General features: G+C 43.6%; 1 protein-coding gene across 14 annotated transcripts; it reads left to right on the top strand.

Moving 5' to 3' along the window:
- Positions 1-3680: 3680 nt before the first annotated feature.
- LOC119361363 lies at positions 3681-16837 on the top strand. Of its 14 annotated transcripts, none has more exons than XM_037626611.1 (8): positions 3681-4144; positions 4244-4383; positions 4524-4632; positions 4816-5042; positions 9857-9888; positions 10049-10177; positions 14157-14258; positions 14400-14701. In XM_037626611.1, the coding sequence occupies exons 4-8, from the start codon at positions 5012-5014 to the stop codon at positions 14490-14492; spliced, it is 387 nt and encodes a 128-aa protein (XP_037482508.1). In that variant the 5' UTR covers positions 3681-4144; positions 4244-4383; positions 4524-4632; positions 4816-5011; the 3' UTR covers positions 14493-14701. The 14 variants fall into 14 exon arrangements, 1 of the variants encoding a protein (XP_037482508.1); XR_005172901.1 differs by lacking the exons at positions 14157-14258; positions 14400-14701 and adding exons at positions 5932-6019; positions 9467-9567; positions 11555-11716 and having other exon boundaries at positions 3684-4144; positions 4524-4998; XR_005172899.1 differs by lacking the exons at positions 14157-14258; positions 14400-14701 and adding exons at positions 5932-6019; positions 9470-9567; positions 11555-11715 and having other exon boundaries at positions 3685-4144; positions 4524-4998.
- The last annotated feature ends 2208 nt before the right edge of the window (positions 16838-19045 follow it).

The following is a 19045-nucleotide window of genomic DNA, read 5'->3' as shown; positions in this document are numbered from 1 at the left end:
GGAGCGAATTCGACGGTCCAGATCCGATGCAATACACTGATGGCACGTGTATTATATCAGACCCCGAGGGGCATTTTCAGGAGAAAAAAATATTTCGAACTGATCTGATTTTCCCTCCCAAATATTTCGAGGGTATTCTCGGTACGAATTTCAGGGCTATTTTCGGTTCGATATTTATCCCGTTCGCTAGGGTTTATTCCTCGCCGCCACTACGGTTTTAATCCTCGCCGGCAGGATCTAGCCGCTCATCGCGGCCCCTCCCTCCCTCGTTGCCGGCAGGATCTAGCCACGCGTCGCGGCCCCTCCCTTCCACCACCCTAATTCCCTTGCGATCTCGCACCACCTTTTCAACGAACACGAGAGGAGGCCCACTGCCCTCCCCGCGGCGGCCGCCGGCAAAGAGTCGGCGCCATCCCACCTCCCAGTCCTCCATGCGGGTGCCTATAGCCACAAGGTTATAGGCAACCTCTTTCCCACACCTCAATTGGTTGTCTGCGTCCTCTACATATCATTTCTCAGCCATGGGTGCAGCTTTGATCTGGCCATGCGTCTCGTCTGATGGCAAGGTGGTTGGGTATGGATCATGTTCCGCGGGACTAGATGAAGCTGGCCGCCGGCCTCGACGGCCAGCCCCATTCGTCCAACCCCAACTGCATGATCTACGAACGTTCAATCGTTGCATTCAACATGTATTCTTTCAATTTGGCTGATAGGTGAGATTTGGAGATCAATAGAGATGATAAGCTATTAATTTTGGAATGTACTATAAACAATTCATAGCTTATGTTGCTCAATATTTATGATGCTCGCTTCTTCTTGTGCAATTGCTGGACTGGGATCAACAGACTTGGCATGTGCTTTATATGAAAAATTAGATTCACATGGGATATCCACCTTTTCAAGATTGCTATTAAGTCTTATTATGATGTTTTAGCCTTGTTAAAGGGAGAGTAATGGTCCTCGCAAAAAGCAGAGAGAAAGGAATGACCATTCGGTTCTTCCATATGTTGCATTTCATTCTTCCGTGCTTACTTATGTCCAACATTTGTTACATGCACACACTTGACAAGGTTAGTACAAGTAGTAATTTTTTCTCTGTTTTGCAGGGCTATGACAGAACATGTTATGTGATTCCATGAGGCAGGATGGATGTACCATGGCCACACCACTATGCTCCTGAAGGTGATCGCTTCAATTCAGCATTGCAGCACCTGCAGAGGCCCCCTATGGTACATGCTTTTACTATTGTTATCCTATGCTCTATTTTTTGGCTTTGCGGCCTGCCTACGAAACATAGCTGGGATTGTGTGTTGAATCAGGCAGTATTTTTTGACTTCTGTTGTGAGGCTATTGTAATGCTCGTACCTTTTTCTCTTGTATGAAAATAGACATATCATAATCCATTATTCTTCTAGGGTTGCCCCAGGCACCATTACTATCACATGGTAGTAAAAAGCAAATATAGATTTCTACGAGATCCCGTGGAGACCAAATTTATTTCAAGCAAAATATAATAACCAATATTATTAAAGTTTTACAACTTGACTCATGTGCAATGGACTAAGAACACGTCTAGGAAACCTTCTTCGGGACTAAAACCCAACCACACCCTACTCTGTCGCTTTATGGCCAAGTGTACACTCCACATGTAAGAATGAACCACAATGTTGGACTAACTGCTTGCATCCTCGTCGTCTTCAACCGCAGCTGCATCCGATTGCCTAGCATGGTACTGCTTGAACTTACTCATGTATTTCATTTTGTTGTAGGGTGAATCGACAAGCACAACAGGTAGCTCTCTTCTGAATTTGTCGATGTAGGCCTGCATGCGAGGATATGTTAGTATCGTTCCATATGTTTCAAAAAATGACAGAATTTTAGGTGTTACTCTACGTACTTCGTCATATTGCAACCTCGGTTTTACTCCCGTAAATAATTCGATGTTCTTCAGCATGTACAGTGCACAACAAGAACTGCAACATTTTATGTTGTTAGATCAACATTTCAGATATTAACAATCTAAAACAAAAACAAAAGCTAATATTGTTGACTGACGTCTCATCGGATTTTGGCATATTAATATTCCGTACTAGCCATTGCGTCACGTTAATGTCTTCCCATGCATTGCTTTCAATCCCATTGACACGTATCGCTGCTCTCAGATGTGCTTCCATCCCACGTACCTACAAGCCCAATGGAATGAAAATTATGAATCCCCAATTGTAACAAACCTGCAATAACCGGCATCCGGTGCATTATACTATGAGTAATGGCTGGTTAAACTCTCAATCAATCATCATTGAATTGGCGATAGAACCTCACAAGACGCATACCTTTGTGCCACCATAAATCAACGGATCGACTAAATCGAGCTTCCACACCGATGCCATGAGCCAGATTCTAGAACAAATGAAACCAAATAACCAAAAGAAAAGAAGGAACCAAAATGGGGAAAATAAAGCAATGCGTACAACAGTTTGTACCTTCGATTAAGCATGTGCAGATCAATCGATTAGGCTACTCATCGAGAAGCTGAATGGATGTAGACAAGTACTTGTGTCCTTTTCCGGGGACGATGCGCCCTAACTGTAAGTCACACCTCCTCGCCTAGGTGGATAGATTTGTCGGTCGCTCCATGTTCGTCGGCTGTCATGGGGATGGGAAAGGGAACTCCACCGACTGTGGAGATCTTTTTTCACGACGGGGTGATGTGCGGAGGTTGATCGGACGAGCGTAGCGGTGGCGGTTGACGAGAATATGGATTGCCATCTTCGGGCGTCTCCTCTGTTAGGGTTCATGAGGCATTTCTTTTCTAACTCGACTGTGATCGTTTGGTAGGCCTTTCTTCAGTAACGCTCGTGGGGTGGGATATGAGTGGTTTGCTAGTTGGGCCGGGAAAAAAGGCCCAGGCAACCAGAGGATTCAGATTTTGCCCCTGGAGCAGCCGACCTTTAGGACAGTTGGGCCAGGAAATCAAATGTGTGGTGGAAGTAAAAAAACCCAGCATATCTGATGGTAAGGAACACCCATATCACGGAAAATAGATGGCCAGAAACACTCGGTGCATGAGAGGGCTGAAGTTAGACTCAGTTTTACTGTCCTACATATCATAGGTTTTGTTTGGTATACCCAATTACCAGTGTTGTTTGTGTGTGTTGCTTGAAGAACCAAAACCAAAAACAAAAGTTTTTTCCCTCGAAAGGACTGGAACTTCAAAACAACCTCCACACAATAAGAGCTTGATCAAAAAATTCATCCAAAAGTAAATTAAGCCTGCAATGTCGACCAACCAGAGCCAAGGACTATAACTTCATACATGGCTGGGCTAGCAATAGAACATCAGTACAACTAAGCTATGCATGTCTCAGAAAGCTGTTATGTGATTCTCAAAAGAAAACGAAAAAGAAAGAAACTGTTATGTGGCTAAACGAAGAGAAGAACACAAATACGAAATAGTTTAAAACTATTATACATGCGTTGAAGCAAACTAAACAGGAACTGGGCTAGGTTGGGGTAGTAGTCTCACTCTTTGACAATCAGAGTTCGATTCCTGTGTGGAACAAATTTCTGGAATTCTCGTTAAGGAAGCCTAAATATTTAAATTCCTGATGACATTTTTTTTGTCCGTCGAGAAAAGATGTCGCGACGTCCGTAATAATAATAATAAAAAAGAAACCCGCAAATACCTCCTGACGCCCTCCTCTCCATCTCCGATTCCTCCTCCGCCCGCGATTCCTTCTCTCCTCGCCGCATCCCCGTCCCCGTGCCCTTCTCCAAACTCCGCCATCCCCGTCCCGTACTCCCTCCCTTGGAAAAGATCAATTGGAGGAGTAATTCCGGCTTCATCCGGTGGTGGCGATGCCGGAAAAGATCGATTTTTTTTCGACGGGAGGAGTAATTCCGGCTTGATCCGGTGGTGCCGATGCCGGATCCTGCGACGGCGCCGACGCGAGCCACCAAGGGCCGTGGACTCCCTCTCCGGCTGCGATTCCGCCAAACCCTGTCGTCTCGGCGTCCCAGCGACCATCTCCGAGGCGGATAAAATCGTTTCTTTCGGTAGCAGCCCGAGGAGAAGGCCCGGACAAATCCTCGGAGCAGTAAGCCCGCCGCTCTAGCACCTTTCCTCACCGCCGTCGTCATCAAGGTCATCCCCATCCTTTTACTCCTCACTCTTTTTCCCTGCACCATCATGCGTATTTGTATTTGTGCTACACCATAAGGCTTCTTTTTGCTACCCCATCAGATCACAAGAGCAGGACTCTTTGGACGGTGCTGAAGATTGACCGGTTGGAGTCTATTGATTTGGGTATCCAGGAGTATCCTACTAGTTACACGGAGAATCGATTGTCAAGAACTAATTTGGCGGATTCACGAGGGAAATAGGTTGACTGCTGGGCTGAATTTTGTCACAAAATGCTATGGAATAATTTGTATTTCAACATGAACTGAGATTCATAGAGTATATCTATCAAATCGTTTTAGTTGTTCAAATTATAACATTTACCACTTGTTTGCTTCTTCAGGTTTTCTGAAGTTTCTTGGTCCTTACTACATGGTTCCAATTACCAGGAGAAGAAAAGTTGGCAGAATCTGTGGTCATTATATTTTTATTCAATTGGAAAGAGTGAAATGGTTGCAATAGAAATCTGCATTTAAGTCTTCAGCTCTCATATTCTTTTTGTGGTTTATTTATTTATACACTCAGAGAGAGGACTGGTTAGCTTAGGCCATCGGAGTATCTGTTTGATTGATGTGATGAATTTCAATTCTGCCTTGGAGTATTTATTTATTGAGCTTTACCTGTCTTTTTCTCAGGTTCTCTTGGTGGTCGGAATTTTGCAAGGTGAAGTTGGTCCTATGATTTCTGTCATGAAAATTGAAATGACACGTTTGGAGTCTTGTTCGGATGTCGGTGGTTTACATGTTCCAATTCAAGATATTAAAGAACCAGTTGAACTTCCCGAGCTATATGAGGACATTGGATTTAGGCCTCTCAAGGTAGTCATACTGTATGGGGAACAGGGAAAGCTCTACTTGCAAAGGTTTTGTCTTCTGATCACTTTCATTTCGCTCTGAAGCCTTGAAAATCCATGTTTTGCTACATTCAAACATCCGATCACTAATAAGTTAGTGTGTTAACATACATCTTTCCCTAGAAAAAGTGTAACCTCTTTTTTATCGTTTCAAATATGATGTTATTTCCTTTGATTCAAGACTGGTTGTGAAGTACTTGTGCTGCTCGCTAACTTCAAATATGATGCGTGCAAGCGTAGCTGAGACTTAAGCCATATTCCTGATTCTCACAGTTGACCTAAACTGAATATATTGCAAAAATGCAAGCACATCTCTGAAATGAGAGTACACTTAAGCCTTATTCCTGATAGCCAATTCTTCACTATTTCATGGAAATAGACGGGTGAAAAAAAAGTAGCTACATGAGCATTTGTTCTAGACTTGTTGGGTTACCACTATGTCTGGCTTCGTTGGCCTCTCACCCTCGCACGACCGCACAACACTGCCGTGTAACTCCCATTCCGTCCTCTTCCAAGCGCCCGCACTAGGGTTTCCGGCTGCCACCCGCTGCATGTCCGCCTCCGCGCCGCAATTGCTCTTCTCCTTGGTGGTACCTCCTGCCATGGCCGCCCTTGCTCTTGTTCGCACGCTGTTGTCGGGGCTGCCTCTGCTCCTTTCAGAGCACCACCGCTGTGTCTGCCCCCGTTTCCGTCTGCTCTTCACCCCTGCATCCCTTCGCTTTCTGCCCCCACTACCACCCCATCGCTGTCTCTTCCTCTGGACTGAATCAGCAAGAAATTCTCAAAGTTTGCATCTATTCAGAGTGCTTTTTATTTGCCTTTTAGGAGAATCCAGTTGTTTCAGAGCGTCTTGGATACTCACAATGGAACTAAAATTATATTGACTTGACTTGGTTAGCTCGGAAGGTGGATTAGCTGGGGGAGGAACCAAGAAGCTTTAGGCCCAAGAACTTCGTGTGGACCATGACCTCCTCAGTGTTGCCAAGGTCAGCAGCGACGCCCTCGATAGGCCGTGGAACCACAAGACATATCAGATTAGTTTCACTATTTTCTACCACTCAACTTTTGTGTTGTCTTTTCTGCCCATAGTCAACCTGATGCAAAACTGACCGAAGGGGCGTTGTAGTAGGTTCCAGTATAGGTTCTGTCACCCTCCTGTTTTTATATATATCATGTTTGAAAACTGATGCACACACATAACACAATGGAATCATATGAAACTGCTCTTTGACATTTATCAAACTAGGATTTAACTAGCTACATCTATTTTTGTTGAATTCTTTAATTGTGTTCTAGTATACTTTTTTGTCATTGTGTGAGGATGGATTACACACTCAGTTGTTAGGATAGGGTGTTGTGGATGATTCCTGAAAAGGGCCACGGCTAATTGAATTTTGTACCGAAAAAGGCTTCTCGCCCCGCTTTATAAATAAAGCAAACCACAACCGAAGCACAACATCCAACCGAAAAACAGAGGTCCACAGAAACGAAAGAAAATAAAGGTAAGGTACAGGCTGGGGGCAACAGCAAAAATAAGCCCACAAGGAAAGGAAATACAGCCTCAAGGGGGATAAATGATCATGAGAAGTCTAGCGGCCACGTCCTTGTGCTTCCTCGTCAATCTGTCAATGGCCACCTTGTCTTTGGTTGCTCCTTCTTAGGTTTGAAGGCCCATCTCCTCCTGTAGGTGTTCATCAGTGCATTTTCCAGGTTTTGATTTAACCACTAGAGCATCTCCAGCCGTTTGCCCCCCCCCCCCCAGGGCACCCGACGAATGTCTTTTGGCATATGTGCCGGCGGTTTTTCCGCCCTGAGGGCGATCGAGTTTCCAGTCGCGCCCCCAGGTTTCGGCCCCCAAACGCCCGAAAATTCTAATTTATCTTTTCTGCTGCCAAAAAACGCCACAGGTTCGGCGGTCATCATGGCACAGGTCGGCGATCAAACATACCCAAAAGTTCGGTGATCAAAAGGAAGGAATCATAGACATGGAACGCATCAAACGGCAGGCTCCTCTGCCATGGGACTGGCTGAGGTCAGTGTGGGCGCATCTTCAGTGCTCGGGCTCGACGTTGGCGTTGGTGTGGCTTCAGTGCTCACGCAGGGCGTCCGCACATGTTCACTTCTTAGGCTTGGCATCGGCGTTGGCGTCGTTGTGGGCGTAGAGGCGGCGGTTGCCGCCTGTCGAGGCATCTGGTTCAAGATGAGGCCACGCTCTGCCAGGTACCACGCCTTCACCTGCTCGTCCATCGTCGACATGTCTGCCGCCATCAAGAGCACCAGGTTGGTGTTCCTCTTCTTCGCGGCGACTTTGGTCCTGAGAAGGTCGAGCTTGACGTCATGCTTCGTCATCAACGCCGACCACCTCACGTCGGATTTCTCCTCCCTCTTGGCGGAGCTGTTCTTGGCATCGGTGATGCACTGCTCGATCGATGATTGTAGCCGTTCAGCAGCGGGTGCCGCGCCCCTCGCCGCCTTGTCTCTTTTGTTGCCATCAGGGCGCCCTTCTGCCGCCGATGGGGCAGGCGCATCCGGCTTGTAGGTCTCCTTGGCCTTGCGAGAGTGAGTCGGCACTCCCTCCACTTCTCGCACGACTCGATCCTGGAGAACACGTGAAGGAACTTGAACTCTTGGTCGCTGTTGTCCTGGTGAAACATGTTGAACATTCGAACCATCTGCACAGCCGAAGAACAAGTGTCGGCGAAGTACACGACGAAAGAACTGAGCCGATGACTGGCCATACCTGCCCCTCGACGTTGGCGCCGCTTTCCGGGCGAGCCGCGACCTCCTCTAGGATCCCATGTCACTTGTTGCAGGCCGCCTAGATGGTCGCCCAATGGTTCGCCATGGCCTTGTCGCTGTGATCCATGTGGATGTTGGCGAAGTCGGGGTCGACCAGCTTGTGCTCGTCGAACGCCGTCTTGATTCTTCTCCAGTACGTGTCGGCGTTCTGATTCAAGCTGGTGATCGGGTCGATGCTGACGGTCTTCCATGCATCGGCGAGGCACTCGTCTTCCTTGGACGTCCACTTGACGCGAGGCTCGCCCGGCTTGTGTTGGGCGCCCGCTTCTTCTTTCTCTCTTTCGGCGCCGGCTCCGGCTCCACCTGTTCTTCCTCTTCCGCCTCCTCCTTGGCGTCGTCGAGCATGTCGTCCATGTCGACGGCGGTGTCCATCGTTTCGTCTTGCGCGTGGAACCTGGGGCACGAAGCGGCGGCGACCGAGCCGCTCGTGATGATCTCGTCCATGTTGGCGTCGGTGTTGCTGAACTGTAGCGCCGAGCCGTGTGCGAAGGGTAGGGCGGCACGGCGCAGAGGCGGCGCAGGCGAGCCTGAGTACGCCGGCGGCGAGTAGTTGTACTGGGTGTTGAGGCCAGAGGCACGCGGCACTGCGCCATGCAGGAAGGTGATGCCGGGGTTGAAGCCGCCATGCGTGTTGCCGTCGGAGTAGCCAGGCGAGGGCGCGTACCCCCATAGCGGCGGCGAGAAGTTGGCCGCCGACGCGACGCTCTGCTGGCTCCCTCACGCAGCTTGTGGGCAGTGGCCATGCGGAAGGTTCATCATCCCCACGCGAGACGCCTCTCTTGCTCCGCCACCGTCGCCGCGTCCCTGGCCCTCTTGGTGATGAGCCTGTTCCGGTGATCGGTGGTTACTCAACGCCTACCTTCCACTCGGCGTTCGACAAGCCCTGTGGCCTTGCCATCGGCGCCCTCGGCTTCCTCTGCTTTGGCTGGGCGGTATCGGTGGCTAGGCGAGGGGCCGCATACTTCTTCGGCGTTATGGCGGTCGGATCTGATGAGGAGAATAGCGGGAGCGGCGGTGGAGAAGGGGGGAAGTGCTTGGGCAATGGAGGGAAAATGGGGGAAAACGGCGGGAATAGGCCGGTCTGTCGCCGACCACGTGGGCCCACGCGCCTTTTCGCTTCAGCCGGTACCCCCAGGCGCCCCCTGGTGCGCTGGGTTCGGCTTGGGTTTGCCGGTTGTTATTTTGGCCCAAATCGGCGATAAACAACGATCTGGGGGCGCAACTTTGGCCGATGTTTCGCCGCCGACGCTAAAAAAGGCGCCCTGAGGGGCTTGTTGGGGGGCCAGTGGAGATGCTCTTACATGATTGCATAACCAGGAAGATAGCTGGTACTACTATTTAGTGATAGTTTAGTTATTTTGCTGTTTCATGTTATGGCCTAGACATTTGCTTCACCGGAGTAGCCTTAGCTGGTTGTGCTTTTGAGAGAGGGTCTGTTGTTTATGAACTGTAATGTACTACATGATGTTCGGAATTGCACTATTTTTGTAGGCCTACTATTCTGGGCTAGGCAAAGGTCCAGTTGCACATTCAATTTTATAATCATGATTGTTGCTTTCTGGTGATATGAAAAGTGTACTTTATGCAATAATCCAGTACCTGCCCCCTAATCTATTCCTTACCTCACACTGGAGCAGCACAACATTCTCCACTGGTAGGCATTCGTTGACGAGAAGCTTGGCCAAACCCAGTAGGTATGCGTGGAATTATTGAGCTCAGGTTTTTTGGGATTAAGGTAAGAAGTTGTTAAATTTGTAGGGGCTTGAGCTAGGAGGTAGTGCTTAGTCCCATATGTTATGCTGTACCCCTAGACCATGATTCCTTTCCTATCTCAGAAGCAAGAACTGTTGCGATTTAGTGGAGAGGTGGAACACTACATGGTTCACACACTGTAGCTAGCCGAATTATATCCTGCAGATTTACAATCAATTTGGGGAAAGGAATTGCAACGTGGACTAGGATATGAAAATGGATTGCTCACTCCTTGGTATCTTTCTTATAGATCTGATTTATTTTCTATGCAGATTCTTACACCAAAGGATCACTATATACCAAGGTATGTAAGTTGTGTCAAGTATAGGAACTTTATCTGTTGGATGAGCAAAAAAGACAATATTTTGACACAAAGTCTAAGCACAACAAACAGGGAATTTTTGGCTATAGAAAAGATTTGCTATCACTTTCTGTTAAATGGTTCTCCATTCCTCCTATGATAGACTTCGAGGATGATAAGAGCGGAAGATTTGGATTTAATTGTTAGGCTCGATGGCTCAAAATACGACAAGGAATCAACTGAAAGAGGAACATGTATGAATCGTACGGAAGAACTACTATATGCTATTAAGGTACGTGTTAGCTTCTGAGGGGTACATATTCTTTTGTTCCTTTTCCATCTTCTCGTAATCCTGTCGTATTACTTTATTCTTCCTTTGTTCACAAATATAAAAAATGTCTAGTATTTATGTACAAAGGGAGTAGTAAATCGAAAATGTCAAACGGAGACCGAGCTCCATGGAGGCCTTTATTTGAAAACTTCAAAATTCAAAATTTTCAGTTTCAAAAATTCTGGAAAAAATACAGATACACCTAGATACATAATGTACATGTGTGCAAATTTTCAGGTCGAAATACATTAAAACGTGAGCTACACAAAAAAGACAAATGTGGGGCCTTTTACCATATGTACTGTTCATCTTAAAAGTCCATGATTTTGTTTTTTTTGTGCAGCTCGCAATTCATCCTGAAACTTATCACACATACACATTACATCCTTGCATACATGTTTGTTTTCAGAATTTTTTGAAATCGAAATTTATGAATTTTGAATTTTTCAAAATAAAGGGCTCCATGGAGCTCGGTCTTCAAAATGCCCTAATCGTAGTAAATTTGTTTTTAAAATCAGGACATGTTTATTACATCTCTATGTTATGTTATGTTATACTCCCTCCGTTCCTAAATATTAGACCTTTTAGAGATGTCAATATGGACTACGTAACAGGCAAAACGAGTGAATCTACATTCTAAAATATGTCTATATACATCCGTATGTACTATGTAGTCCATATTGAAATATCTGAAAGGGCTTATATTTAGAAACGGAGGGAGTCTGATGTAATAATGTTTTTCTCAATATACTTTATATAGTGCATCTGTAATGTTTATACTCTCCTTATGTCACAAACTCCCATTGGTCCAGCTCATTCTTCCAATCAGCTCTAAAAGAAATATAGCTTAATATTGATTATCCAACTATCATCATAATCTTTTAGTTTTTAGGCTTTTGCTTTCTGTAGCAACTTCAGAATCTCTGCTTTTACCCAAGCATCGACAAGTAGTATGACATGTCTTTGTCGCCTCCCACTAAAAAGGGAACTATTGTCAAGTGCATCATTCATCATGGACTTGGATCAAAAGAAAAGTAAAGGTACTCCCTCCTATCCGAATTAATTGACGCAACCTCTATTCAAGACAAGAGGCTGCGGTGATTAATTCAGATCGGTGGCAGTATATTTCTTTCTAGAACAATTTGCTTGAATAGAAATATTCTTGAGAACGTACCGCGATTATGATGTTAAGGCTACCCCTCAAATGAATTTCTCTGTTCTAGTTGAATGAAAATAGTTCTTGAAACATAATGAGATTTTGAAGCCCTTTAAACAGTCTGCTGCTGGTTAGTTGTTTTGATCGTCTTCTCTCATCATTTTTCTTATCTGACAACGCAGAATAATTCGGTGTCTAAGAAACATGGCGATATTATAATAATCTTTCGGATCCATATGTATTTCATTACTAGATACATCCGTTTGGCATAAGTTTCTTTTCATTCTGAACCTAATAATATCTCCATGCTTTTAGAGGTTATTTAGCTAATACTTCCTTCGTCCGGTAATACTTGTCAGGGAAATGGATGTATCTAGACATATTTTGGCTCATTGGTGGCATGTACTCCCGCTGTTCCTAAATATAAGTTTTTCTAGAGATTCCACCAAGTGACTACATACGGAGCAAAATGAGTGAATCTACACTCTGAAATATGTCTACATACATCCGTATGTTGTATTTCATTTGAAATGTCTAAAAAGACTTATATTTAGGAACGGAGGGAATACGAGCTTTGAACTGAGAATGGCGTTTTGGAGCTCGGCCTCCTTCGAGGCCGTTTTTTCTTAAATTCAAAATTCATACTTTTTGGTTAATTTTTTTTTGTACAGTACACAATGATGTGATGTGTGTGCGTATAAAATTTCAGAATAAAACACATTGAGATGCGATCTATGCAAAAAAAAATTCATGGACTTTTGGGATGAATAGTAGCGTGTCTTGAAAAGCCATTGCCTTTTTTTGCACAACCTTCATTTTAACGTATTTCGTCCTGTAAATTTACACATGTGAGTTATGCCTTCATGTATGCCTGTATTTTTTGAAATGTAAAAATATGTTTTTTTGTTGAATTCTGAATTTTTTAAAAACCGTCCTTCAAAAGCAGTTTTGGCATTGTACTTTGCTTCGAACGGCTATCTTTTCTATGGTCATTGAAAGCAAATTTGACATGGGTAAACAAATACGACAGCGGTGGCATAAAAAAAAAGACGCCTCAGACTATTTAATTCCTGATGACATTTTCCTCACTGCGCACACTGCGCTCAGAATGTCGGTCTCTAGGATAGTCATCATCGGCTTAGCGGAACCATTTGTAGACGCATACTTAAGCCGTATAACTTGATATTCCCCAATCGAGGTGGGACTAAAGAACTGTGGAAATGTTTCGGACGGTTCCTGCCTTTCATTTATTGGCTAGAAAAAAGTAGAGCGATCGAAATGGGCCTGGGCCAGAAAATAACTCTGCATTTAAATAGTCAGAGAAAGTTAACACGAGAGCTCCTAATGGGCGCCAGTTGACAGTTCGTGCGCCCACGCGGCTGGGAACTGGGCTGGCCCAGGTTGCCTCGATCGCCTCCTTCGCTCCCGTCGATCACGGTTGGCCAGTCGACAGCTGGCCAGTTGGGAAAACCCTATTGGACGCTCGCTGCGTCCAGTTGTCGAGGCTTCACACAGAGAAGCGAGCGACTAGCGATCAAGATGGGCCGGCCCAGTCACGAGATAGCACAGGCGCTACAGCGTCCTGGTTTTGGGAACCTTCTGGAGGGTTCCTGAACGGTTTTGGGAACCTTCTGAAAGGTTCTTGAACCGGGTTTTCACTGGTTTTTTCTGTTTGCCTTTTCTTTATAGTTTTTTCTTTCTTTTCTTTTTCTTTCTTCGTTTTTCTGTTTCTTTATTTCATCTTTCAATTCCTTTTTCTTTTCTTTTTATTTTCTTTTTGTTCATGTTTCAAGTTATGCTTGGGAGTTTCAAAAAATAATCCAATTTCAAAATTTGTTCACCAAATTCAAAAAATGTTCATGTTTTCAAATTTTGCTGTGAGTTTCCATAAATGTTTCCATTTAAAAAATTGTTCGCAAATTGCAAAAAATGTTCATGCTTGAATTTTCGTTCGTGAGTTTCGAAAAAATGTACGCAAGTTTTAAAAACTGTTCATGTGTTCAAGTTTTGTTCGGGAGTTTCAAAAAATGTTCCAAGTTTTAAAAAATGTTCAAGTATCCAAAATTTGTTTTCGAATTTGAAAAATGTTCGGGTTTTGGGAGACTTTACAAAAATGTTCCCATTTCCAAAAATTGTTTGCATTTTTCGAATTGTTGAGTTTTTACAAATTTTGTTCTCAATTTCTAGAAGTGTTCGCTGTTTCATACAACCTTCATGTTTTTTTTCCTCAAAAATAGGGTTTCTCAAAAATGTTCGCACTTCCAAATTTGTTTGGAATTTTTCAAAATTGTTCTCTATTTTAAGATATGTTCTCAAGAAACAAAAAATGTTCGTGCTTTACAAAATTGTTCATGCTTCCAAATTTGTTCGGGATTTTTCAAAATTGTTCTTCGTTTCAAAATTTGTTCTCAAGGTTCAAAAAATGTTCGTGCTTCAAAAAATAATCTGCGCTTCCAAATTTGTTCTCAAGATTCAAAAATCGTTCATGCTTCATAAAAATGTGCACAAACTCCAAAAATGTTTAATTTCCTAGAAATGTTTGGGAAATTCAAACTTTTCGGTTTTCATAAAATTTGTTCACATGTTCAAAAAATGTTCATGTTCCCAAATTTGTTTACAAATTCAAAAAATTGTCCACATGTTTATTTTTTTTACTAATTCCAAAAATTGTTTCCTGTTTCCGAAATTTGATCACATATTCCAAAAAATATGTGAACAATGAAATTTACAAGCTCTATGTCAAAAAATATTCCATAAATTTGTTCACATGTTAAAATACTGTAGGATGATTTACAAGCTCTACGTCAGAAATTTCTTTTTGAGATTGTAACATGCAAGGACAATGAAATTCAGCTGCTGTTAGTAACTTCTTTCCTGCAGAGACATGTAAGTTCTCTATTTTTTTTCTCTCCTATGGAAACAAAAGAGATGTTATTTTCTTAGAGCCTGTTCTTTCATACCGAACAGTGAAATTAATTTCTTCTAATCGCGTATATGTTTCTTCTAATTCTTCTTTCTATTCTCAAGGGTCTCATTAATATTGTCACCTTCAAGGGAAGTGCACTGCAAGATTCAACTCAAAGGAATACTTCCATGGGAAAAATGTTTCCTTACCGATAGAGCTATCTTTTTTTCTCTTGCTGATCTAGTGATAGTTTCTTAAACAGCTGAAACAGTTATGAAAACGAGCAGTAAGACATGTACATTTTTTTGTCTTTCATGACGCCTTGGTGATATTATCATCACTCAATTTCATCAAGATGTAAGCTTACCACTTTTATGACAGTTTTAGAAGTACCACTTTGTAATAAATGTAAAATGAAATTTCATGTTTTTTTTATAATTAAAAACTAGTTGAATCAATCGGAACAGCACCTGGTTTCATAAAAATGGAACCTACAACCATTGTTTAGTAAATTCAAGGCTTTTGTCTTTTTGTTTCTTTGGGAAACAGTTGAAATTGTATCATTGTTTAGTTTATACAATGAAAACAGAAGAAACAGTGGAAAACAGCAGGGACAACAATCAGTGGAACAGCTTCGCGAAGCAGAATCAACGAAGCGGTAGAAACAGTTCAAAACCAGGGAAACGCGCGCCTCGTGGCCCACAAAGCCCGCCAGTCAGCTGCTCCTATGCGAAGCCGCACCTAGTTGACGCAGAATGCATCACATAGGAGTTCCCGGCCAGTTGACCCGTCAACCGTTGACTTTTGACAAAAAAATCATAGAAAATCCTGAATCCAAAACAGTTCATGACATTTGAAAGAAAGTCCAGAAACTTCAAAAAAGTTCACGAATTTGAAAAAGTTAATTGATTTTGAAAAAAATCCAACACAACTGAAAAAAGAATTCATCAACTTTGAAAAAAAAGTAAGTTCATCTGTTTTGGAAAAAATTAAATCAAAAATGAAGAAAGAGTTCATCGATTTTGAAAAATCTTCATCGACTTTGGAAAAAGTTCATTGATTTTGAAAAAAGAGTGTGTCGATATTGAAAAAAGTTCATCGGTTTTTAAAATTTTTAATTGATTTTAGAAAAGAGTTCATTGGTTTTTAAAAAAATTAATCGATTTGAAAGTAGAGTTCATCAATTTTGAAAAAAAAGTTCATCGAGTTTCCAAAAAGGTTCACTGATTTAAAAAAAGTTGACTGAATTTGAAAATATTTTATCGAATTTGAAAAAAGTTCACGTGTTTAAGGAAAAAACAAAAATGAAAAAGGGCCAAGAAAAAAGGAAGGACCAGTGAAAATAACTGATTCGGGAAGCTTCCCAAAACCAGAGGCTCTCGCGACTGAAGGAATAAAGGAAAGGAATGAAGTTTATAGGCTCAATTGCTAATTTGTTGTCCTGGTGGTCATTGTGTTGCTCTCTCAACGAGAGATCCCGAGTTTGAAACAACGCTTGCACAAACACCCTTTTTGCTCCAGTTTTGAAAAAAGAACATGCCGGACCAGCGCGGCGGGGGAGTATGTGCTCGTTTGCGCGAACTGAAGAAACGGGTGCCGAATAGGCTTTGCCAGTTAACGCAGCAGACGGGACAAATTTCCAATTCTCTTGCACAAAACAAAAGGACATTGATGACGCATGACTTAAAAAAACACAAAATTCAATCGAGCTACATATAATACTTATACCAACATAACATACAGGTCGACAACTTGTAGAAGAAGCATCACTAAGAGCATCTCCAATAGAAGATGCATATTTGGAGATGTAAAACAGGAGATGTCAAAATTTACATCTCCAAAAAAGAGGCAACTCCAATAGATGATGTACATTGAAGATGTAAAAGAGCAACTCCAATAGATGATGCAAAGTGGAGATGTAAAAACTAGTGGGCGGCGGCCAAATAGGGGCGGTGGCAGTTCGGAAGGTGGCGGCGTCGGCGCAGCAGCGAGGACCAACAGAGGGACGGCGGAGTTGCGGCAATTCGAGGCGGAGAGAGGAGGAAGAGCGACGTAGGGGCGGCGACGAAGGTTGAGGAGGGCCTCTTTGGTCGGAGGTGGAAGCCACGGCCGCCGCCGGTAGCCAACACTACTGGAATCAAAAGATTTGTCGTCAGCCACTTCTTTGTCGTCTGCTAGCTGACGGCAAAGGATGGCTTTGCCAACAGCTTCCAAAAGCAGACGACAATGAGCTGGCTGACGGCCAAGGATGGCTTTGCCATCAGCCAGGTCTTTGCCGTCTGCTACTAGATGACAAAGAGGGAGGTTGGCCCACTGGCTGATAAACAAGAGGAAAAGCGTTAGGAAAAGTAGATACGTTGGAGACGTATCAGACACCCCGACCCCTGATACCTCTTCGGCCTCCTGTTGACCGAAAAGGTGCTCTTCGGCCTTCCAAAGGCCAATGGTGAATTATGAGTTAGGTCATATATTTTTTGATTTTATTATAAAAAACATCATATTTGTGTTGATCTGGTGGTTTTAAATGTGCAGTTGTTTCGTCGCTACGAGGGTCTGGTGTTCGATGACCTCCCTGTGCGTTCACGAGCTCCGCCCCTGCGTTCGTGGGTGAGCACAACTGACATCTCCTCCTCCCCCATTCATTTGCTCTGTTCCGGTCTTTCTGCCGATGAAACTTGCTAGCTATAGGTGTCTTCAATCCTCAGTATGCGTGACCACTATGCGTCTCCCGTTCGAAAGGGTTACATCTATAAATATGTGTAGCGACCAGACCTCAAACAGTCTGATCTCTATGCATAAGTGTCATCCCTGGATCGGTAATGCTGACACACATAGTACTTGAAGGATTTATAACAGAGTAGCAATCACACACTTATTACATCGAATGTCTCAAAAGAGAACTTATTACAATAATATGGCTTAAGGCCATCTAATACGATAACAGCGGAAGGCTTGGAAGATAAAGTGAGTCCATCAACTCCAACGGCATCACTGAGTGAAAGACCATGACCTAAGGCTCCTTACTCGTCGTATGAAAAGTCTGCAACATGATACGTTGCAGCCCGAAAACGGGTCAGCACATGGAATATGCTGGCACGGTAACACAAAAGAGTAATGAACAGAATAATGCTATCACTACATGCATATTTGGCTGGTGGAGGCTGTATGGTTAATATGTTTTGCGAAAAGCCAATTTTTCCCTACAACAAAGGAATAAATTTTATTTAACTATCATGGTGGTGGTTAAACATTGAGAATGGTAAACCCCATCTCAATCCCAATTAAAAATCATCATTAACCCCAATCAAATTATATGATTAAGACTGATGAGATCCACATGATAATCCAAGAACTAGATACTCAAGATGTCCATAACCGGGGACACAGCTAACCATGATTAGTTTGTACACTCTACAGAGGTTTGTGCACTTTTTCCCACCAGACTCGATCTCCTCCGTTGGTTTTCTCGTACTACAAGATGTTTGAGAAACGGATGACCGAGACACAGTCTTTCCGAAGAGGTCCCCTTAACTGATAGATAGGCCGGTAGACCTACAATCCCCTACATCTGCTAGCCCATCATGGAAAGGTTTCCCACAACTTACTCAACTATGCCAGAGCTCATAATGTCATGTGGCTGCACACGGAAGTTTCTAGCATGAATAATCTTATGATCCCTTTGAGTCTGGGTGGCAGTCCATAGGAGAATCACACGGTACCCCGGGATTTCCAAAAATACAGGCAATCACTGGAATTCCCCAGGTGCCTCAATCCACCCAGATGTGTATTAAAGTTGCCACCTTAAGTTAACCATTATTTAACAATATTCACATCTGTCATGAATACTCTCAAACCCAATCCACGTCTACGAACATAGCATAGCAATATAAGCGACGTAGAAGTAACTCCCAAGGTTTGATAATGAACAGGTGAATAGGTACTACCTCATCTACTTCCCAACCCACAATTTAATCAGATCCCAACCATGCAATTGTTTGAGGATTGATCTAATGCAATAAAACCGGGTAGTAAAGAGGTATGATCAAAGTGTTACTTGCCTTGCTGATGATCTGCGAAACCTAGAGACTCGTAGTAGCACGCTTCACACTTCGGGTACTCTATCGCAAACAAACAAGCATACAATAAGCAATCAAGCAAGGGCACGGGTAAAACTCAAATAAGAGATCTAACCAGAAAGTTCAACTTAAGAACTCCGGTTTGCAAAAAGAATCAAATCAAACGAAGCAACAAAACTCAAACGGCGAAAGAAACAAGCTTCGTTTACTAATCTGGACTAAAGTCAAATTTTACAGTAGCAAAATCTTGTTTAAGTTGGTTAAGCAGAAAGAGGATTTCGAGACGAAACTCTAGGCGCTTGAATCGCCTGACGTTGATAAACGAGCGAAAAGTTATACTAGAATAAAAATCGGATCAGAAATCACGATCGAAAATAATCGCGGAAAAGCTGAGAAAAAAAAACTGACGAACAGGCTAACGAATGAACGTTCGCTGTCTGTGGCTAAATGGTGAAAACCGTTCGTTAAAACGAACTAACGAACGGGCGTTCGCTAAATAACTAAACCAAAAAAATAAACCGAACCGGATTTATAAAAAAACGGATCTAGGTTTAGAAAAAAACTGTCGGTTCTCTCGCGAAAACCGGCGCGGCGGCGCGGCTACCTCCGGCGAAAGTCCAGCGAACGGCGACGGTGGCGGGCGGGCTCCGACGAGTCGGCGCGGGGCGGCGGTGACGCGGGGCGGCAACGGC

Source organism: Triticum dicoccoides, chromosome 1A, assembly GCF_002162155.2.
Source record: "Triticum dicoccoides isolate Atlit2015 ecotype Zavitan chromosome 1A, WEW_v2.0, whole genome shotgun sequence".
NCBI classification, from domain to species: domain Eukaryota; kingdom Viridiplantae; phylum Streptophyta; class Magnoliopsida; order Poales; family Poaceae; genus Triticum; species Triticum dicoccoides.
This window is presented reverse-complemented; position numbering and strand designations above follow the sequence as displayed.